This window comes from Cupressus sempervirens, chromosome 11, assembly GCF_028749045.1.
Source record: "Cupressus sempervirens isolate cs-2001-9-10 chromosome 11, ASM2874904v1, whole genome shotgun sequence".
NCBI lineage: Eukaryota > Viridiplantae > Streptophyta > Pinopsida > Cupressales > Cupressaceae > Cupressus > Cupressus sempervirens.
Window position 1 is genome coordinate 796,827,040 of NC_143128.1, and position 24,246 is coordinate 796,851,285.

Consider the following 24,246-nt stretch of genomic DNA (forward strand, 5'->3'; position numbering starts at 1 on the left):
GATTCTGTCAAAAGTCTGCTGCAGAAACTGAGTTTTGCTGGAAATTCTCTAAGAGGAACCCTGGCAGAATTTAGACAACTTTTGGGCGACTTTGGTTTACAGCAGAGGAACCCAGACAAAATTTAGGAGAATTTTGAGGGAATTTGGTCAAAAACACTCTTTTGTTTACTTTTTCAAGAAGTTTTTTTGCCAAATTAGACTCAAATTACTAATCATATTTAATTTGAATTCAATGCTACTTGAGAAGAGGAAACAAGATGTATAAAAGTGCCACATATCTATTATGAAATGTATGTAGTACGATAATTCGTGCACATAGCCTAACATGTATAGAAAACTTTGGATTCAACAAAATCTAAAGAGATATTTACCGTGGATAATTCTGGATCCAAAGCTTGCTTTCTTGGTTTCATCCAGTCTGATATAAAGCTATTTTCTTTGAATCATCCAGTATGATAGCTAATGTTTGAAGGTTACGACGTGGCAGAAAACACAACTTTGACCTTAAATGGGCCTATAGCATTACTTTTTGTGCTTCTAATTTGCAACAGCAGAATGATAATGATTTACTTGATGATTTTTTATGATATTTGATCAATGATGGCTGATTATTAATATGGTGGTGTATTTAATGCTATGTTACTTTAATATTAGCATAGTGGTGTATGAACTTATTATTTGCTGCATGTATATATATATTAAAACACATATTCTTGTATGGAGGAACCCAAAACGAATCCGAACCCAACCCCAAAAATATTGGAACGAATTTCAAACCTGAATCTCGAACTTGAATCAGTACCCCCATCTGAACCAGCAACTTAGAAAAAAACCATTGAAAACTTTTCTAAAACATTGTTTGCCTTACAAACCTTGAGTGCAACCCGAAATTGTCACAATTTTTTTTACAAAAAAGTGAAACCGCAATTTCACAAAAAAAAAAGTCAAAAACAGAAAGCCACGATTTTGGCCAAAAATTGTCAAGAAGATTCTACAAAACAGGACTCTGATTTTTGGAGAAGAAATTGTTGAACCCTAGATGCAATGTCATCACACAATTTTGTGAAAAAAATTGTCACAATTTTTTTTTACAAAAAATGAAACCACAATTTTACAAAAATAATGTCAAAAATAGAGCCATGATTTTAGCCAAAATCGTCAAAAAGCAGCAACTCTCAGTCCAATATTAGAGAACCCATGCAGATCTTAGAGGAAAACTGCAGAAAACATGATTTTTCTTTTAAACAAAACCTCTTCGAAAATTTCATAACAAAATGATAAAGGGAAACTACAAGTATTATTCTATAAAAATCTTGTGCGCATGATATTTGTTTTAAAAAAATATGGCAAAACAACCTTGGTTATTGGTTCAAATGCGGGTATGGATGTGTTGGGCAAAAAATACTTGGTTACTAGTTCGAATGCGGGTACGGATGTGTTGGGCGAAACAACCTTGGTTACTGCTTTGAATGCGGGTACAGATGTGGTATAACAACCTGGTATGTGGCATTGTTTTTAGGGTTTTGGATGTGCGTGGGATACACACACAAATAAAATAATCATTTGATAGTATGAGGGTTGATCATTGATCAATGCCAAATTTTAAAGATAGGTGCTAAAGGTCGTTTTAGGGTTTCTAACAAAAAGAATATTAAAACACACTTATTTTATTTTATTTTTCATTGATGAAGTCTTTTCTTCCAGTGGATGCGTCCGGATGTGCTCCAGATGCATTGTGGATGTCTTTGGATGCACATCCAATGCATCTGGAGGCATCCACGGTCAAGGATGCACGTCCTGAATGCACCAGTAGCACATTCAGACATGTATCCAAACTGGTATGCATCTGCGTCCGGTATGCAGGCCCAGGGTGGACATCGAGTAACTAAGCTAAAAATTAACCTCTGCTCTCACAACATGAAATGAACTGAAACAATTGACTGTTAAAGACAGAAAAGAAATTTATCATATACCAACTAAATTACGGAATAGAAAGCTGCTAAAAACTTAATATGATTTTAATATCCCTCGCTCATTTTGAAAAGAAATTCTGATTAACTGATGTTAATAAATTCATTTGTTATAACTTTTTAATAATTTTGTTAACCCAAAAAAATAAAATTAAGCAACAAATAAATATGCAAGGAAGTGCCCATTCACTTGCAATGGACTGCAGATACAAATTTAATTGTAACACAAGAGTATCCATATATGATATATATGGTATCTTCCTATATTGTATTACAACATACTATCGAAAAAGATGCATCTTATAGTGGTTTCTCTCACTCTATAGGCTAGTGTAGCTTACTGGATCTACATGATAAATCAAATTACAAAACAGAGTTTATTTCATGTTACTATCATAACCTTGCTCTGTTTATGCTTAAAAAATACAAATTGGGATTTTTATCATAGAAAATTATCATACTCAAAACCTTCTATTAGTTTATTTTCAGAGATAATAATTGATACAAATTTCAGTGGAAGGGCTAAGGTTCTGAAATTTTGAGCAGTCTTTTGAAGTTTAAATTTACTTGAAGGACCAAGGTTACAAAGTTTAGTGAAGGACTAAGGTTCTGATCAAAAGTTTAAGTTCTCTAATTTGACTTGAAGGACTAAAGGTTACAAATTTTAGTGGAAGGACTAAGGTTCTCATGAAATGTTTGAGTATGTTTTTTTCAAAGTTCTCTAAGTTTAATTGAAGGCTTAATGACTAACTTTTGTAGTTTCCTGCCTGCAGTATATGCTGAGACAACTAAATTTGCTTGAAGACAATATTAAAGATCGCTGGGTTCAGGCAAGGCCAAGTAAGATTTATGCTGGAGTGCTTGTTTTTGAAGCTCTAACCAAATTATGGATCTTGTTGCTTCATTCCAAATAACTTGCATCCTGCAGTGGGGTTCCATAAAATGCTTTTGAAATATCTTAGATTTCCTCGATTATTTAAATGAACAGGAAATTATAGCTTACTTGCAAGGAAATTTGATCCAAGACATGCCTTGTACAGAAAAAGAATTTGCAGATTCCAACTTGGCAAACATGCACCTATTTCAACATTACCAAATCCAGATTTGCAAGAATACCTACAAAGCAATCAAGAAATTCTATGTTTACTAATCCACAAATCTTTGTTAAGCCAAATATATGATTATGGCACATAGCTCAGTCTATAAATACCTTTGGGTTGACTGGGGCTCAAAATCTCAACTCATCTTGTTAACCCGATATTATTGCAATTATAGATATATGCTTACAGCCTTAAATTGCTGAATTGCAATCCATATTACCATTCTAAGGCAAACACTAAGATAAAAGTGATTCTCATCGACTAGTCATCTGTTGTGTAATTTCTGCTGTAATTACCAGCAGCAGCACTGTTAACAAAAACTTTTGTAGAAACAAAAGGTAAGGTACAGTAAATAAGCCCATGCACAAACCCTTAAAGATGAACCATGAATGCTCAGAATAAATTTAGCAGTATGGATGGCTACTTCAGATAGATTAGTGATACAACTCCATCCCCTGCACCATAATCCCAAAATGATACAGCAAAGACATGAAATGAGGGAAATAATATTTCAAAGCTGTAGCAACAGAAATCGATAATCATGAGGTTTTCCTTAGCTAGATTTAAAAGATCAAATGACCACATAGATGAGTCCACAGTACTTTGTGAGAAGTCTACATAAAGATCACTCCAAATTGTTTCCATTCAACCTCAAGTTCGTCCAGCTTTGTTCTAAGAGCTTCTTAATAGAGGTCATGTTGTTGATTTGGTATTGATGATTACCAGCATTGTATTTCGCTGTGGTTGTTGTTAGAAGCTCCACCAATCCCTTCTGCTTGAGTTCTCTTTTGAGAGTCTTTGGATTTTATTAGCCATGCCTCCTGAGAATAGGATCCACACTTTTTAAATTACAATATTATCAAATTGACTAACACCATTCACAGGTGTTATTTGGGAATTAAAACCTATTATCACATCAATATTCGCTTCCTGCATAGCTGTTTCAAAATATTAATTAATGGAAACTGAAGGTTTCTCTAATTCATTTCATGATCCAAGGTAGATACGACAATTTACTTAATTGTTGGAAAGCTCCTCTACATTTCTCAAACCAGATTTCTTACGAAATAAAGGCAGGGGTGGGATCCCAAACCATTGCAGATGGTAAGAAAATGGGAGGTGCCATTTTAGTGAAACCAAAACTCGAGGCATTTCATACAAGTTTGACCACAAAGCCAAATACATTTTGAATAGGACACACCTTTTTTATTATACATCTCTAATTGACTAACACTGTCCCTAGGGGTTAATTGAGAGCTGAACCCCATTATCACAACAATTTTTGTTCCTGCAGAGTTGCCCTAAAATTTTGATTAATGGCACTGAAGGTTTCTCTTATGCATTTCAAGACCCATAGTAGATATGACAATTTACCAAATCCTTGGAAAGCCTGCAACATTTCTTAAACCAGATTTATTACCAAATCAAGGCATGGATGGGATCCGAAACCATTTACAGGTGGTAGGGAAATGGGGGGTGCCATTCCAGGGAAACCAAAACAAAAGCCTTTTCAGAGAAGTTTGACCTCATAGCCAAAGACATTGTGTATCATATTGTTATTGTTGGGGATTTTTTTTGAGTTGCCAGTGATAGAAAATCATTGACTTTTGAGTGTCCTTTGGATTTCAAAATTTTGTTAGCATGGGAGCCTTGTCCTACTATTATGATATTGAGATGGGTGTTTCCAAGAGCATTAGAACATTATACATTAGCATAGAAATGGTTGTTCATGTTTTGAATATTTGATTTCTTTGTTTCTTTGGTAGGGCGAAGGTCAATTGATGATGATATCAAGTGCTCTTCTGACAATCTGATGGATGGGTTCTCTACTATGTTTGATGAAACAAGAAAGGTTATCGATGCAGCTATAAAAAAAATGTGTGATTTTACAGGTATATGTGTTTGGTATTATTTGTACTGTTGTTCATTCAAACAAAATAAAACTATGTGCACAAAAAAATACTGGTGTGTTCACACAGAAAGTAGGCCTTATAGATACTGACCATCTACACGAACATTTCTTTTTATATGTCTAATTAAATTAGTCCATGATTGCCTTTGTGTCGACCCAGTCCACTGAGAAGTCATTGGGTTTAAGGAAGACATGTCCTTGGGGTTTATATACACACGCATACACAAAGTTTTTATCAACTAAAATTTATACTCCAACTAGAGCAGAGAAATGGTTTGTTTTTAGAATGTACTTGAAAGAAAAAAAAATCCCTAATGTGTATATGATGTTTTTAAGAACTGAGTTTGTTCTTTCATTATGTATTTTTCAGTTATAGATCCAATCAGATTTAAATTACAAAGAAAACTAAACAGTCATAACTTGGTTTAACTAACAAACATAAGTTCTGGGACTAGAAACACACATACTGGTTGAGTTTAGCACTGTGTCAGAATACTTCCGAACTCAGATTAATGGTTCTTGAGCTGTTTGGATCCTGTAAATGCCTGCCTCTTGATCTCAGTCAACACAAACAGAGATGCAAGAGAGGAAAGGTGGTTAAAGAAAAAAAAAATATGAAGAAAGTAGACAAAAATTGAGAAATTGGAATAGCTATCCTTGTAATATCCTGAAATTAAAGGATGATTTGAGTTGAGAATGACCTGGGAAATTTTTTGGCGAAGCTTTAAAACTCTAACACAAACCATCTAACAAAGTGGTCTATAAAGACCCCTCTGATTTTTCCACAAATTTTGCACTCATAATTTTGACAAACAGTTGACATGAAATGGAATGGCTAAGTTTCAATAATTCTTGCAAACAGGAATGCTTAAGTTCTCCAATGGGCATAATTAATAGCATAAACTCTAGAGCAACAACAAGATTTCAAATGAGATTTGATTTGGATTAATGAGTTCAATAATTAGCTAAAGTCAGAAATTACACACTTCAGAATTGTATGCAGATGCTTCAGACAGGAATTACAGTGTGCATCTTGAGTACAAACTTGGAGATAAAATATTCTGCCTGAATCTATAAACAAAGCAGGAAGTATGAAGATACTGTTCTAATCAGTTTGGAGATTTAATAACATTTAGTGTTTCCAGTCACTAGTATTATAATTAGCATATGGTTAAACTAAACCAGAAAGGAAAGCAGATGCAAATACTATTTTACAATTTCCCCGAACAATAACTAGAAGTTATACCAGTAATGATAGCACCTCAAAAATCAATTTCTATTTTATCGTCCTCAATACCTGGTACACCTGGTCTATTCTTTACATCAAGCAACACATAGTTGATCAAGAATCTCCACGCCAATACTCTCATCAAGGACCCGCACAAATTTTATCAGCTTTGCAAATGGAAGATTGCCCGATGAAATATGTGGAGGATTCGTTTCCCACCAAGGAGACCACACTGATGTAGTAATGCTGTTAAAGAGTACTGTGTGGAGACAGAAGGTATCCCAGAAAGTTGTAAGCTGTGCCCAAAAATTCCACACGCTTAGCACTAGTCAAATCCAGATGTTCTGAGAACTGCGCCAATATCCTTTGCCACATTGTGATTCACTCCATTACTTTGGTTTTAAGACCTGTCTCAGTATCTGCAGTTACTTTGTTCTGCAAATTTGTCTTCTAAGGAAGACATCACAAATTTCTGTTTTCCTATGACGCCCAATTGTAAATCCTGATCAAATCCACCCTTAGAAAGAGTTAGGTTTTAACTTTTTATCTAACTCTAGTCAATTTTCTGACGGTTTCAACCCTCAGATTTTCATTATACACTGCAATTTCTCATAGAATTCATGCCTTGCTGGAGACCATCAACCTCCTTATACAGACCTTCAGCCATTATCTAAAAGATTATGCCATATGTAATATTTGCAACTGTTGTAAAACTCTATTATTTAATGAAGTGACTGTTTTGTTATTTTATTATTTTATTTTATTTTTAATTAAATTAATTAATTTTTATTTTTCTCTTTTCAAATTATATTTATTCTTGGACAACATAACCAATAATTAAAGTTTGTCAATTTACCAAAAGTTGGGTAGATCACATGGTGTGTTCAGTAGCATTCGACACAATAACTGAATGCTCTAAAAGTTCCAGTCATTTTCAGTTCTACATTTTGCAATGTGTGTTATGTGTGCTCATCTGCTCCAAATCTGCATAGAATTACCTGTAAACTAGAGAAACAAAGCAATCATGTTTATTTGTTCTCAATCAGCCCTCCTTTGAGTAATTTGAACAAATAATTCATATTGGCAAATAGGAAAGTGTTAAGTATGCAAAATAGGTGAGTGTGGCAAGTCACAACAAAGGTGGTTAAATTAAAACCCCAAGTCCGAAAAGCTAACTCGAGGTAGAATGTACATTTGGGCATGAAAAGAAACTAGGGTACAAGTGAGATGGATGAGCCAGAAGAGAGCATTTTGACCAAACAGAGGGAACTCCAAATTTCAAGACCTCCTATGGTAAACCTTTATGTCAACCTGTTCTCTCTAAAGGGTGCTTGCAAGAATGGATGGATGGAGATAGCACTTGCTTAAGAAAGCTGATGTTTCAAGGTGGTATACTTGTGTATTTGATGGGTTAATTTATATGTTTTGAGAGGGTTCTATGGCAAATGAACATCCAGGCTATGTAAAATGGGACATAAATTAAGTGTCCATTAATTTTGGTGGCAAATCTCAAGAAAGCTGGCCTTGCTGGTCAAGGGATGATGGCAATAGTTGGGATATATCATGGGTTATGCATCGAATATTTAATGCTATGTTGCCTAGATTTTTTGGGGAGAATTGGGAGATAGATAAGATTATCAGAGGTGTTCGTGTGTAGTTAGACATTGAGGAGAAAGTTATGGGCTAAACAAGGGTCTTAAACACATATTAGGGGGAAAGGAGGTGGATAAGATAAACATGACAGGGTGTAAACAAGTCTAGCCAAAGTTTTGATAAGAATGAAACTTATAGTTAGTGAATTTACATTCTTGTAGAGATCTTTGCTAGTTTATAACTTGATTCACTAGTATTCTGATCTAAAAAAACTGAAAGATTGTATTTTATTATTTATTCCTGCAAATTTCAGCAAGTGGTATGCAAACTCCAAGATGATAACATTTAGTAGGCGATGCTGATCCATGTCTCGACCAATCTGGACAGGTCTCTTGAGGCATGGGAAGGAAAGTACTAAAATGATCACCTGAGATCCTCTAGTGAAATTATACTGTGTATTTACTTCGAATACGTGTAAAGACATTCAAGGCCTCAATTGGTAAAATTGAGCAATCCTATTTGTTAGTGTATTTACAACATTTCAGCAAGCATGTACAAACATATGCCAGATAATGATTGGATACAAATTGATGATAAAAGAGTTTTGATATACACTCTAATAAATAAGTTACAAAGGTTATCATCTAGAGCTACATTGTTTCGAAACTTTGTTGAATATAAATTTACATGATGAGATGTTTGCTTTGATGAACTAAGTTGTCAACAATACTAGCAACAACCCAGCCTAATGAATACAACCTTAACAGCTTAATACTAGTTAAGATTTGAGTGACAATTTAATGATTCACATACGAGGATATAATATGTATGTAAACTTAGCTTGCCCTTGTTATCGGTTTTAACTTTTTCATATTGAAGTGCTCATCCCACTTACTATCTAGTCTAAAACATAAATTTGTATTAGCCTCAAGGTCATTTGAGCTCGCTGTTTCCTTTTCTAATTAAAATTTAAAGAAAGTGTTTGATATTAGTGTATAATTATTTTTGTTTTCATGAACTTTCCCGCTTCATATTCTTATAGTCCTTTGTGGCTCTGTGCAACTAGTTGGGCAACGTTGTTAGACAGTTTATAGATTATTTTCTTTTGGCATGTATGTTAAGTCTTGATTCCAAGAGGTCAACTTTCATCTTATTTGTATGTGAATAGAAATTCCATTACTTCTTTTGCGTTGCAATTAAATTAGAGCATGTAAGAATTTGGAATAACAAAAGTGTACTCCTGTTTTAAATTATAATTCAAGAATTGGCTTTCTCCTTTTTCTTTGCAGGTGTTAAGATAATCTTTTGGGATATGCGAGAAAGATTCATAGACAATCTCTACAGAGGCAGTGTCTCACAAGCTCGAATAGAAAGTGTCATTCAAGTTCTTGATTCGGTAAGATGGTTTAGTCTTTTTGAAGCATCTATTGTATGCCTGTCTAGTGTCTACAATATATATAGTTATCTATTTTGGGGGAAAGTGGGAGACATTTCTCACATGAAAAAAGCATTTAGAGACAAATTTACAGAATGCCTTCTTTAACTACTTGAACATGTACATAACTTTTAGGCAATAGTCTGCAGACCCTGGAAATTGAGAGATTTGCATTGACTTTTGATAATGGCTCTTTGGCAGGTACTTGGACAACTATGTGATGTCATTGCAGGTCCTCTTAGAGATCAAGTTGTTACTGGGCTTCTTCAAGCCTCTTTGGTTTGTCTCCAGGCTAATTTTAATATTGTCTTGAGTTGTGAAAAAAAAATTATTTGTGATGCATGCTTACGCTTTGATTTCTAGCATCTATTAAATTTCATTTTCATAAGTCCTTACAATAGTTATAAATATTGCAGGATGGTTTTGTTCGGGTATTGCTGGATGGGGGCCCTTCACGGGTCTTTTCTCAAGATGATAAAAGATTGCTTGCAGAAGATTTGCAAATATTAAAGGTGTGTATTGTAAACTGTGAATTTTCTGTGCATAGTTAATAGTTGTAACAGTCAAAGATAATTTTGGAAGAACTTGAATCATCATTGGAAAAGTATGCTTTTTATTTAGTTTCAATAATTGTTTTTTCTCAATAGGTATTTCTATGCTCATGAATGCATAATAATTAGGTTTGGAATCTCATATACATTGATATGCACTAATGACCTTACTTTTTCTTCCATTGCATCTAATGAATGGGCTTATGATAACCATGTGATGATTGAACACAAGGAAGCAGATTAGTAGAGTCCAGCTAAGTTGCTGATGCTGATGCGGATGCGAGAATTGGATGGGTGGATGCATGATTTTTTTTTATTTCGGATGCATTTGAATGTGTTTGTGTGTATACGTTTTATACACACACACACACATACGCAAAGAAATGCAAGAAAAATACAAAAATAAATCATTCCATAGTATAATACTTCACCAGTAATATTTCAATTTCAAACTTCACAAACACAAATATACGGTTTGAAATAACTAATTAGTAAATTACTCATGTTCAAGATTCCAATGCAATTTGAATTACAAAATCAAAACTTAGTTCATAATTCATTGTTGATCAATCAAGAGTCAAGAATCAAGATTCACAAATCAGATTCAGAATCATAAGGATTCTCAAGAAAATCTACATTTTCATCATCTCCAACTTTTGCAAGTTCAAGATCGTTTGAACCAAAAGCATTTCCACTTGTGCTAGATGCGCCATGTGCCATAATGCTATCATCATCATCATCATCATCTACGATTGTAGTAAGATCTTGAAATGTTGTATCCAAATTTGCACATTCAGGGGCTACATTCCAAAGCTTGGCTGACACTTGTACTCATCCTCCTTATGTGACAAAACACAAGTATTACAAGCTAGGGTTGTTGTTGCACCAAATGAGAGTTGTCAATGCCTAATACAACCACTAGACTTTAAGAACATAGGAGGTGGTTAAGCCATGTCACGAATCCCCGAAGGCGAATGTTGGTGGTTAGTCCAACAATCCTCCCCCCAGTGTTACTTGAGGAGATTTGAACTTGTGACCAAGCTTCAATACCACTTGTTACAACAGGTAAGCTAATAATTCAAACTACTAATCAAACTTTACTTTCTAGAACATTAATCAAATGACTGTTGCAACGAACAAACTTAATTTACCAATCAATCGTTAAAACACAACATATAACACAATCATTTTGGTATTGTGAAAAACACCTATTAGAAGGTAAAAAATGTGGTGGGAATGATACCCACAAGCCTTTCACTACAATTAAAATGTTGCCATATTAGGAGCTTACAAATACCCTTTCTAGGGGTCCACCCTATTAGGAGTTCTTTGTGCACATGTAAAATTTTGTTTTTAAGTGTTTTGGGCATCCAAAAAGGACTAGGGCTCGGGGAAGCTTCTGGATGCCCAAGAAAGCCCGATAGAAGCACTTCCTGGGCCTCTAGATGCTGAAGGAAGTGCTTCTATGAGCATCCAAAGGCTTCGGAAGTGCTTCTTGCACACTTTCGCAGGGTCTTCTAGGCGCTTCGAGCTTCCAGACGCCTCTGCCTCTACCTTCGGCCCTTAGCAAAGCGATTCGGTAAGCTAGGAGTCCACCAAACAAGAAATTGATGGAAATAATTAGGAAAATTCATGATAATAATACCATTCAATAAACACATTTTGTTGTGAAGTGTACTTTGGTTTAAGTGGATAAGTCATCCTTTGAAACCTCCCCTTGTCATCTAGCTTATGGATAGGATTCTATCTTTTCCATTAATTTGAAGATTCCTATTGTAACATGTTGTGGTTACTTTCAAATTTCAGACCCTCATCCTAAAAAATTCCTTGAAACTTTTCCTCAAGAAAAAGCTGCAAAGGATCTCAACACTATAATATTGGAGGTTGTAGTTCTAATGTCATAAAAAGGATCTCAACACTTCAATACTTGGGGCTTAGTGCAAAGGCAAGAAGATATAGTCGAGTGTTTGTTTTATTCCATTACTCTTCAATGATTACGTGTATTTTTTTGAAGAATTTTGTGTAGGATCTTGATAATTGTCATTCATCATGACTTTCATTCTCTTAATTACTAAGTTGATGCCATCACATTCCTTGCCCAAACAAGGCCTATCCCATGTCGGGATAATGGATCATCCTTAGTATGGGCTCAATGATACTAAGGAGATGCTCAACATGATTCCTCCATTTTTTTTTATCTAGGATTATTTTTTTAATCTTTGGTACCCTTGTAGTGCTAGATTGCCTCTATATTGACCAGTGTTGGTTGATGACCATGTTAGAAAGTGCCTCTTGAACCATCACAAGTCTTTATATAATTATGGTGGAGGCAAATCAGTCTCAACCAAAGTAACGAGAATCGGAATCGTATCGGAATCGGCACGGCCGAATCGAATTGTGAATCGGGGGTGAATCGGCGGTGAATCGACAAATTTGAAAAAACTCTTTAAATGTAGAGATTTTAACAATTTAAGACTTATTTCATGCACCCTTTATTGAATATAACTTAAACACACTATAACATCATCAAATAGAAGTTGAAACTTAACATATATAAACATGGAAGTTTGTGTTTACCACATGGGGTAAAGAGTTTTTATAAGACAACTTCACATCCAACACCTACTCCAAGTGCTTCAAAGCATATCACCCCTCTCGAAAGGCTTGCTCTTTTGTTCTCTCCACCACAGACACTCCATGCCTGCAACAGCTTCAGGTCTCATCAACTGGTGAGACTTCCCACGACTGATAACCGCAGCGAGCGCGCTCCCTGTCGCGATACAGGGCGGGGTCGAGGGGCAGCGCCCTTGTCGCCAAAACCAAATTTGCACTCTGAAACCCACACAAAACTATATGGAACACAGTGTTTTTGTGATTTTCTTCTGATCCCACACTCTTTCTGGGAACCGCTGATGTTTTACTACCTGATTATGTCTTTCCCTTCCCTTGGGCATCATCCGTTATGCATTCTAAACATTTTTTATTTGTCGTCATTTTTTTTTTTTTTTTTTTTTTAATAACCTATGGTTCTTTTCTCTTCTCCTCTCTTCTAGTCATGCTTAACAGTTAGAAGGCCCTTTAGGGTTATAACAAAGAGGAAAGGTAAAAAAGAAAGCAAAAAACATAAGTGATTTTTTTATTATTTCCAACTAAACATGCATGCTGTTGCCAGCCGATTTTTGGCGATTTCTAATGGCGATTCAGGCGATTTTTTGAGTGAATCGCCGATACAGGCGATTCACCCGATGAAATCGCCGATCACGATTTCCGACTCCAAAAAAATCGGGGTGCATGAATCTGATCGCTGAATCGGCGATTCACGCGATTTCAGCGCGATTATCGTTACTTTGGTCTCAACAACCCGTTTGAAGATTAAAATATTTTTTTCCAAGAAATAAAATAAAATAATGTTAAATTTTTTAATAGAATGAGGCATATGGTGGTGGGTGATGAATATTTGGATCTCATAAGCCTTAAATCTAATCAATTTTGGTGCCAATTTTTTGTAGCATATGGTTGAGGGAGTGGACCTATGTTATAGGGGATGTGTTTCTTGTCCCTAGGAGACTTGTCTCTTGCCCCTTAAACATTTTGGGGACAATGGGATGAAAAGGAAACCTCTCATAACAGTGACCAATTTTTAAAAACGACGGGAAATGTCTCTTGACAAATGCCTAGGAGATGTCCATAACGTCCCCTTTCCATCCCTGAAACAAAAAAGTGTCCCTACAAATTCAGATGGGTCTTTGCATTAAAAGAAAACACGTGTGTTTTAAAAATACTGTTTTCCAAAGCAGCAATTTGGGGGGCACAGGGTTCGAGTTCGTGTCCATAGACAATAAAATTCAAATGAATTTTGGCATGGGAAAAGAATTGGCAAAAAAAAGTGATCAAATGTTTAAAAATTCAATTTAAATTAAAATGTAAATATCAAATTTTATATATTAAATAATAAATTTTAAAATCTATTAAAATTATAAATCTAATAAAAAACTATTTTTTAAATAGTGACTGTAATAAACCTATTTAAGATTGATGTATTAAATAAAAATATGGTGGTAAATTTTATATATTAAATAAAAATGCCTTAGCTTTGTTGGTTATGCTTATAGCCTGTTATATTTTGATGTGTGAGACTTATGGGTACATGTTAGAGACATTTTGGTTTGGATATCTATATTGATAGACCATGGTTTTATATTTGAGACTATTGTTATAATTCTGTTTTACTGATGTATACTGCTGCTATTATCATTTGTGCTGTTATACTACTGTTGTAACTTGTGAACTTGTGATTTATTTGTTTATTGTCTTATTGTTATCAACTACTGACATATTTTTCTCTTTCCCTCTCTCTATCTTTAATATCTTAATATATTTTTGAAAAATTCATATATATATATATATATATATATAATTTGTATACTTCTGTCCCCTACTCTGCCCCATTTTTGGCCCTTCAGGAAACATCCCAGAAACGTGTCCCCTGCCATCCCTCCGTCCCTGTCCCTAAAATGGTGTGGAACATAGGAGTGGACAGCACAAAGCGTCTAGAAATTGATCCTTAACTGATAAGATAGGCGTAGTCACTCTACATTTTTTACATTGCTTGTTACAACTTGCATAACATGTAGAGGTCTGACTTCCTCAATGACTTAACAAAGAATGTTAGCAATAAATACACCACCCTTTAACTCCCCCTCACAATACATTACTCTTGAAAACATTACCCTTTTAAGGGATGATGCAATAACATTGATCAATGGCCAATTTTTTGTATCTTTCCATCCATAGGAAACAATGGATGCCCCTGATTCACCTTCTGAATCTCTTGTCAGCTCCAAGGAGACCTCTACAATTTTACCTCTTTTTGCAACAAGGAGTTGCACATTCTCAAAACTTGGGCCCTTGTATCTTTTTGGAGCCTCATTATTTGATGTCACAATTTGTTGCCAGTATGGTGAGAAAACAACATTGAATGACAATCCATTCTTATAGGCACATCTCGCTATGTGTTGATTGCCAATTTCTCAAGACTCATTAGGAAATACCATTTCTAGCGGCCCCTTTGATCACTTTATGTGTAGAGGTCATAAATTGTTCTTCACGTTAGAACAAAAATGGATAGCTCTCTATAGATCAAAAATGAGAAGGCAGTGGAGGGGAATCTATCCCTTGAGATTCTGTCTTCAACAAATGATAGTTTTTAATGACATGTTGCTTGATTTTCTTATTATTGGTCTTTGATATATATGAAGACTAGTGTGTTTGGAATGCGATCACCATCTTTGTCTGGTCAAAATTTGATGTGTTGTATAGGGATCTTGCACAAATGACCTTTCACTTGAATATCTAACCTCGCATTAACTATTAATCGAAACTTAATCTCCAAAGGGGAGAGTTTGGGTCTGTTTTGAAGCAAGGTCACCTCACAAAGCTAGAACTGATTGCCATTGTAATACCTAAGACACCAAGTTCAACAATCAACGCATCCAAAAAGTTGAAACTTGAAACGAATGAAATAGAAATATATAAATACAACTTAATAGTCAAATAATTTTAAAAAATTAAGCATGTGTTTTAGATACCTGGAAGAACTGAAATCTTCAAAACAAGTGAGCTATCTATAAAAAGAAAATGTAGGAAAGAAAACCCAAAACTTGTAAAAACCTACATCTTTTGAGGAAATCTTGCTCATCAATCTCTTGAAAACAAAATAACTCTTGCAAAAGTGTAGTAATAGCACAATAACCAGTTTGGAACATGCAATGAACAATCTTTGGTTATATTTGTGTGATGGCAAGCAAGAAAATAAGTTCAGCAATAAAGGACATCATTTTTGTGTATACCATGTTTTAGGGAAAAACTTAAAAAAATAAATGGGTAAAATTGATAAATTTGTTAAGGTACCTACCAATTTTGTGTAGGTTTCCCTGGGACGGGCCTGGAGAATTCAATTGTAACCTTGCCTAAATCCACATAGAACAGAATGCACAATTTGAACCCTGGCCAGACCATATTGAGAGCTGACCTCTAGAGGGGCTGGAGTGATAACATAGAGTAATGTTTTGTTTTATGTTCTAATAGGGGACAATAACCAAATAGTAATCTTTAGGGTTGTTTTTATGACCGTATTTATGGAGTCCTTTCTTTGGAAGAGTAGAAGAATCTTTTGGAAAGCTTCAGTTTTACAATGGATCGTTGTAGTCAAGTTAGAGGGGAAGTCAACTTAAAATACAAAAGACAACTTAGCCTTTTAATAATCAATTAAACCTAGATGATAGGAAATGCACTTTTTAGAGGGTAAATGTAAAAATTTAAAGCGGGCAGAGTTGGTAAATTGGCGCAGATACTCACCAAATTCATACATGTTCACCCAGGATAGATCCATAGGGTTTGAATGGGACCTTGCTCAAATCCATTGGGACAAAATTCGAACTCAGACCAGACCAGACCTAGACTAAAATCAATTGCATGTTTCATTCCCTTATTTATATTAAATTAAGGGATGAAAACCAAATGGTAATATTTTGGGTTGTTTTTCTGGTTGTTTCATGAATTTGTATTTATGAGTTCTCTTGAAGGATAGAGGAAAGTTTTGGAAATCTTCTTTCCATTGAACCTCACAGTCAAGATATAAGAGAAGCAACTTAAAATATAGAAGATTGCCTAACCTATAATAATCGATAAACCTAAACAAATGGTTCTTTGAAGAGAACTACTAGTGACTTCCTACATTGGTTCCAAGCTCTACAAAAGAGAATATAGAACCCTAAAATCTTTGACGGTGAGTCAAACAACTCTACCAAGTTATGGGCTTTCCTCTAGCAATAGAGCATTTTTTAGAGTGCATCAAGTCATCTTCGTTTGGGCTAGGAATTTACAGCAAAGTTATGTTGCTATGATAGTAGTAAGTTTGTAGAAATCACTTAATGATTAACTGGCCTCCATCAACTTAAGAATCACTAAACCTATGTGATTTTCCAAAGGATATTGTTTTGAAGCGAGCTTTAAAAGAGAAAAGAAAAAGTGTATTACTCTTTATTTGGTTTTATGACATTCATATTTCTAAAAATAAACCATGGGTGACTTTGCAAACACAGTTTTGAGTTGTTTAAAAGCTGGTTACATCATGGACATGTAAGACGTGGGCACAACACTTTAAACTCTGCTTATTCCAAGCTTCTACAATTACGGACTCACTTTTTACCTCAAATCTCTTGTTATCTTTTTTACTTTTCTTTTAAAATCACAATAGTATTTTTCTTTTGTTGAAGTCTTCTTTGTTTTATAGGATTGATTCAGTAAAAGTGAATTTAAATATTAGCTTTCTGAAGTAGGAGTTGATTTGGAACTTCAAGTGAATATAACTTTGGTAAATAAGAAAAGATGACATTATTTAAAATGTCTGGTGCTAGTCAAATGTGATGGAAGTTTGGCTACCTAGATTACTTGTTCTAGTGAACTAAGGAAATATAGTGACCCTGCTAATTCTAGTTTTGACATTCACTCACAAACATTGCAAAATGAAGGAAAGGTTGCAACCATGAATACAATATAATCTTTCTTTAGTTAAATTTATCTTTGTTTTATAGAATTAATTCAATAAAAGTGAATTTAAATCTTAGCTTTCTTAAGTAGGAGTTGATTGGAACTATAAGTGAATATAACTTTGGTAAATAAGAAAAGATTGCTGGACTAATTGCCAACATCTCTCTTCGGAATTCGTGACATGGTTTAACAGCCTCCTGTGTCTCCTATAAGTCTAGTGGTTGTATCGGGTATTAACAGGTTGATCTTTTGGTGTAATGGCAACCACCCCTCTAACAAGTGTTATCAGATTTTGGTCATAGGTGCAAATCCTCTCGGGGGATGCTAAGGGAGGGATTATTGGACTAATGCCTACATCTCCCTTTGGGATTTGTAACATGGTTTAACAGCCTCCTGTGTCTTCTATAAGTCTAGTGGTTGCATTGGGCATTAATAGGTTGACTGTTTGGTGCAAAGACAACCACCACTCTAACAAAGATTAGATTATTTAAATGGCTGGTGCAAGTCAAATTTGATAAAGTTTGGCTACCTAGATTTGTTGTCTAGTTAACTGAGGAAATATAGTGATCCTGTTGATTCTAGTTTATGACATTGAAAAATGAGTGAAAGGTTGCAACCAAGAATACTTGTAATTTTGCTTGCAACCAGTAGCTAGGCCTTTTAATGGAACAATTCACAGGTGTTGTAGAAAATCTTTGGAGGGAACAATTCCTTTCAAGTGGGAACAGTTTGTTTCATCTCATCAAATTAAACGAGTTGCATAAGCTGTCAACATTTTTTAATTCATTGGAGGAAGCAATTGACCTCAATGACACTAGCTAATCTCATGAATTCATAAGGAGGTTGCTTAGGGTGCAGTTTTTGCCATTTGTCCACCCATAAGATAAAATGTTGCAATTCTGCTTTTTCCAAATTTCTTTTTGTTAATCATCTAGAAAATTTATGCTTTTTACAGCATCCTCCAATAAAGGTTCTCTCAACACATAAGGGCTTAATGCAGGATGTCTCTTTTGAGTTCTCATTGTTGTTTTATTTCTTGTTGTAGGATTTTTTTATGGCAGGTGGAGATGGGCTTCCAAAAAATGTGGTAGAAAATGCATTCGCTCCAGTGGATCAAATTGTGAAGTTATACGGTCTCAAGGTGAGTTTGTAGAATGGAAATCATAGAAAATTGGGATTATGGACAGACTCTTTCTGTATTTTTTTAAAGTGCATAGCAAGCATAGGGCTCTTTCCTTGAAGTTTGATGTTGAAAAATTAGCTTATTTTTCATCAATCATGCAGACTGAAATTATTATTGAGAGTTTGATGCATGAGAGCGAACACAATTCTATAGGAGATGATTCCAAAAGATATGGAAACAGATCAGCCAGAGATGCAGACACTCTTTTGCGTGTCTTGTGCCATAGGAGTGACAAAGAGGCTTCAAAGTTTCTTAAGAAACAATACAGGCTTCCCAAATCTGCAGGTTTGTATCCTCATCTCATATTGTGTATCCATAAGTTCTCATATGATAGGATTTAGTGTTCTAAAGTTACTTTTGATTGCAATCTTTGTGATTAACTCTTATTTAACAATCTTTCTGCCTTTCAACCTTTCACAATCACCCCAATCAGAATATGTACATTGTAAATTGATAATCCATAAGTTATAACCAAAGATTCTTCTGATGCATGTAGAATTCTATTTTCTTTACCAGTAAGTTCAACTACATTCTGAAAGTTCAACATAATGCTTGAAATAAGTTCAACTGCATTCTGAAAGTAAACGAGGAGAAAGTCTGATGGACTGGGTTAGAATTGTATTACTAGATTTATTTCGAAGGATGTATGTCAACTCACATGAAACTGGCATGTCAATTTGTTCTGTGAAGTGTCAACTTTATGAACTGTTGGCAATAACCTCCAGAAATAATCAAGCCAAACATAGGTTGACAATTGTCTGTTTGATGTACAAAACTTGATCTCATTTTCTAAGAAAAAAATCCTTGATGTATGGATCGTGCTTGTTTTTAATTTTATTATGTAAGGTCTTCTTAAATATGAGCAATAGAAGTTTTTCTTTCTTATTGATACCTTGAAGTTGCTCGATGCAAGTTTCTCGAGGAAACCCAATTGAAGAAGACATTTCACATTTATTGATGAAGGTTCATTGCAAGAAAGTTTTAGGATTGCATAATTTGTACATAGATTATTCAAAACAACAAAGACTATGGTTTCTTCTCTCTCTTCCTTTCCAAATCCCATTTACTGTTTTACAATATTTCTCAATTTTTGTGATAGTCATAGGTTGTGAGGAGAGATGCAGATATGATTTGATCTTTGATCAGCAATCTGTCATGCAATTCTGATTAAATGCATTAAATAGTAAGCAAGATTAACAGCAATTTAATGAATCACAGTTCTGATTCACAGAGTAACAACTGGAAAATTGTACATGGAAAACTGCTGTAACTGGTAAATTTGCAGTAGAAACTTCTGGTTTACAGTCTCATCTGGATTCATTATGACATTGCAGCATTAACCCGTTTCAAAACTGTTTCAATAATCTGGAGACTCAACTAGGATTTCTTAAATATCATTATAGTTTGGTATAATGGTAACAATCAACTTACAGGTGGAGTGATCTGAGTAGTTGCTTTGATTTAATGGTTTGTGGGTATGATCAGTGAGCCGCCTGCAGATGATTGTGCAGTTTTAGCACCTTTTTAGTTAGATCTGAGGTTGAGGGTTCTTCTGGATGGATCTTGCAATTCTGCAAGTCTGTAATATCCTTACTTCCTGTGTGAAAGTGGTTAAGGATGACAGGGTGCCAGTAATTGATTCGTCTCTGCCCAGAAAAACCACAGTAAATTTTGGACGTGATGTCCCTGTAGCGCAAGACCTCACAGTGTGTGACTTCAACCAAGGTGATGAAGCTGGTTATCTAGATTTGAAGGTTTTGCTGGAGACTTACTCGCTAGGTCTGGTAAGATGGTGGCAGATGTAACCTGATGCTGGGCCCTGCAGGAGATACTGATTAATCATCATAAAAAATATAAAATTTCATCTTCTTTTAGTTTGTTCAAGATATTTGAATTGCTTTTTTCCCGGAAAACTTTTTCCATCCTCAATATTGTATTCTGATATCTCCAACCATCCCCTACCATATTTTAACTTATAGTTTGTAGAATTTAGAAAATCTTTTTTGTACACGGTTCTGTGGGATTGGTCATTGATGTGTTAAGAAGAAATGGGCGGTCCATTTAGTTAATGTGCATTTGCTTATACCGTACCCTAAAACTTTGGGCTTGCAGAATCATAGCAATGGTCCTGAACATTTAGTTAGGAATGGTGATTTTTCTAGTAACTGATTTTGTAGACTGACTCATTTCACTGGTCGGGTCAGTATAAGTGGAAATCAAACTTAACTTTGCTCTTATAATGCCCACATTGAATGATTAGAGTTAAAACCCATATTTTATTTGCATAATAGCAACTGATGATTGCTTTAAAATATATATTATATCTGGGTCTTGAGGCCCAGTCAGAAACTGTAGAACATACAGGTTTCGTTAATTCTGCCAGTATTTATGTATGAAATAACAACTTAACTGGTAATTGTTCATTCATGTATAAAAATGAGAATTCAATTTCCCTCATAGAACTGGGTTGCTCAAGTAAAAGTCATTATCCCACTGTGGAACATAACTGACCTCCTGTGATTGATATTTAAGTCAAAATTACTTTACAGATAACGTTCAAAAATCATGCAATGAACATATGGATAACCTGTGTTTTATTTATGTACATCCTTTTTATATCCATTTGGCACCTCATCAATTTTGCATGGTCAATTGTATGTTTTAAACTTTGTTTTTCTAATCTTACCCTAAATTCTTTGTGGGCCTGGTTTCTCTCTCGTGGCAGCTTATGATGATACACATACGTCTGGTAAAGAATCATCACCCATGTCTCCATTTACAAGTGCATCTATGACTGATCTCCTCAAAAGGAGTGCATCCATTCGCTGGGGTACAGATGGTCAAAGAAGCTTCAGAATGTTAAAACAGAAGTTACAAGAAGCTACTATAGAATTCAGACAAGGGGGTTGGTAAGGATAGTTGTGGATCCAGAATAATCTGGAAAACATGAGTTATTTTTTGTAGTGTGGCAACTCACAATCGGGAAGAGTAATCTTTATTTTTGAGGGAACATTCAGAGCGAATTTTGAAGATGCTTCTGGACAAATTTTTCCAACAATGATCAAGTTGTACACAGGAGAAAGATGAAGATGGAAATGTAGATAAAAAATGGTGCAACTAACATCATCCTCTTGAAAGAAATCATGTTCTACATTTTTTGTAAGCTATTACATAAAGTTGTAAATGTATGTACAATGTACTATCTCATTCATAGTTAGGTGGGCAATGATTTACGATTTCATTCATGATTCATTTTTGAAGTATGCTCAAAATTCACCATACAATATTGGTTTCGGTGAGGGGTTAAGATGGGAATTTTATGTTCAACTTTAATGACAGAACATTGTATAATATGAATGGCTATACACAAATAGATTATTCGGATTACAGGCATTATGAATTGGTATACGCTTTGAGAAAGCTTCAAAAGTGTCGGATTGAGATTGAATTAGATGCGAATTTGTTGTAATGAAATTGTTTACATATGTTTATTTATCTGTATTCATATTTTTTTGGAAGATGATGTTTTCTTGGGTTTTCAAGTTAAACTTGAGCTTGTATGAAATAACATTTTCCCAATCATTTGAGTGTTAAATTTGAACTGTTGAAGATTCATGTTCAAAAGCAGGTACAATTTCTTTTCTTTATTTTTTATTGTGGAGAGAATAATCCCTAAAATTTCCAAGTTAAATTTGAGCCGAACGGAAGAACTTAGTTTCTAGAACATTTAAGCTGTTAAATTTGAACTATGGAACTGTATTTTGGTTTCAAATTCATGTACATACAAGTGCCTTGACTGACAAGTAGTAGCCATGTTTTTTTTCCTGGTTTGTGGAAAGTTAAATTTTAGTGAAGTGGGATAATTGATGACGTAGAGGGAGGGGGTGTAACCCTTCTGTATCGGGGTTGTAGTCTTGCATAAGGTGCTCCCACTTTTTGTGGTACACATCCCATCTTGCTAGTGTACTTGCCTTACTTTGCCTACCTTGCCACAAATAAATAAGAATGATATTTTTAATATTTAGAAGATTTTAGATAGAACTTGCTATTGTGGGATTTTATTTTTTCGGTAATTTAATTTTCTTATTTTAAGATTTTTCTACACTTTGACTTAAGCTTCTTTGGGATAATGAAGTGAGTAATTAGTGTGAGAGGGTGCAAGGTGTGGGTATCTTACATGGTGTTGTGTTAGGATAAGGTGATTCAACCTTATCATGTTTTATTGGTTTTTATCAGTGTTATGAGGAGATTCGTCTTGGAGACGAAGATGCATCTAGAGATTTTTTTGTCTGTGGAGACCTCAAAAAAGTTTGGAGACTTTGTCACGGTCTCCTTGGGTATTGGAGTCTCTGAATCCAAAAAGTGAAGTCTTGTTGGAGTCTCTTGAAAAAAATGTAAATGTAAAATATAATATTAAACAATTTCATGTATGTTGGCCTTCATTTTAATGTTTTTAAATGTAAAAATCAAAACCACAATCAGTTAAATTATTTTAATATTTTATTTAATAACTTATAAAACATTAGAAACACTTTAATTTTTTTTAAAAAAATTCTAGAATCCAAACTGGCTAGCAATAATTATAAATATTTAAAATTTTATTTAGATAATAACACGAAATCGAACATGTAAGATTGATGATTTTTTAGAGAGCATGATAGAAGACCTTGAGATGGATGATCACAACCTTGTGGAGTAGAAGATAATATCATCATATTGGATACTAGATAGATTTCTGATTTTTGTTTATAGTACTAAGTTGTTTCATTTTGTTTGCATATCAATGATCTAGCATCAATGTAATGTTCTCATTGTTGGCTAGGTGAGTTCATCTTCACCACCCTTGTGAGCTAGTAGTGAGATTTAAGGGCCTCAGTTGTGGACTATGTTATTTTAGTAAGTCTATTTTGGATAATTACTATATTTGGCAAGGCAGTTAGTCATGCTAATTTAATTGATGGTTTCATATTAATTAATTAATTAATTAATAAGACTTCATTATTATAAACTCACTTAAATTATTTAATGTCTTAAAAGTAGAATCGTAGAGATGAAGCTTCTCAAATAAAAAGTGAAAATAAGACTTCCAATTGTATTTTTAAAAATTATAATTATATCTTGTGAGGATATGAGTTTGTGTATTTAATTCCACTGTTGAAGTGTAGTGGATTTGATCTTTGAGTTTGAATCTAATGCTTCCTCCTACTATATCTACTGTGGCTAAGGCTGAGGAGCGATTGGTCTGTTGGAGAATTTGGAGTTTTCTCTTATTGTTTTCCACTGTAACTCTGAAGAAGGATTTATACGGAGGGGGTTTGTATCCAGGTAACTAGTAACTTATTATTCTGTTATTTGCATTTCATAACCTTGTTGGGTGCGATTTGTATTGGGGATATTTTGTCGTTGGAAAATTCTACATTTTGTTCGCCCCAAATTCCTTGTGTTGGGCGGGATTGCACCCTGTGCATTTGACCAAAACGTGAGCGCCAAATCCCTGTTGCTGGCATTAATCTACCAGAGACCGTTAGTGCATGTTCACATGATGGTGATCGCCATTCTTCCCTGTGGTTTGGAGATTAGTCGTAGCATCATTTGTATTTGTTGGGGGTTCACCTTTGCTGTTGTTTTTGAGAGAAATAATCTGCAGTATTATTTCCCCAATCTGGGCGTCTATCTGAAAGAGTTGAATACGTTGCAAACTGGGCGCTCAAGTGCCTGCTGTT

At 34.6% G+C, this 24,246-nt stretch overlaps 1 protein-coding gene across 1 annotated transcript in view; it reads left to right on the plus strand.

The window, feature by feature from the left end:
- Window positions 1–22,041, plus strand: part of LOC149531985 (protein unc-13 homolog) — a 117,691-nt gene extending 95,650 nt beyond the window's left edge. The window contains exons 21-28 of the mRNA XM_089811386.1: window positions 2,744–2,810; window positions 4,837–4,962; window positions 9,093–9,199; window positions 9,440–9,517; window positions 9,655–9,750; window positions 18,386–18,481; window positions 18,625–18,808; window positions 21,249–22,041. Coding sequence (XP_089667512.1) covers window positions 2,744–2,810; window positions 4,837–4,962; window positions 9,093–9,199; window positions 9,440–9,517; window positions 9,655–9,750; window positions 18,386–18,481; window positions 18,625–18,808; window positions 21,249–21,436 — 942 coding nt within the window. The 3' untranslated portion in view covers window positions 21,437–22,041. The remainder of the gene's footprint in view (window positions 1–2,743; window positions 2,811–4,836; window positions 4,963–9,092; window positions 9,200–9,439; window positions 9,518–9,654; window positions 9,751–18,385; window positions 18,482–18,624; window positions 18,809–21,248) is intronic.
- Window positions 22,042–24,246: the final 2,205 nt, after the last annotated feature.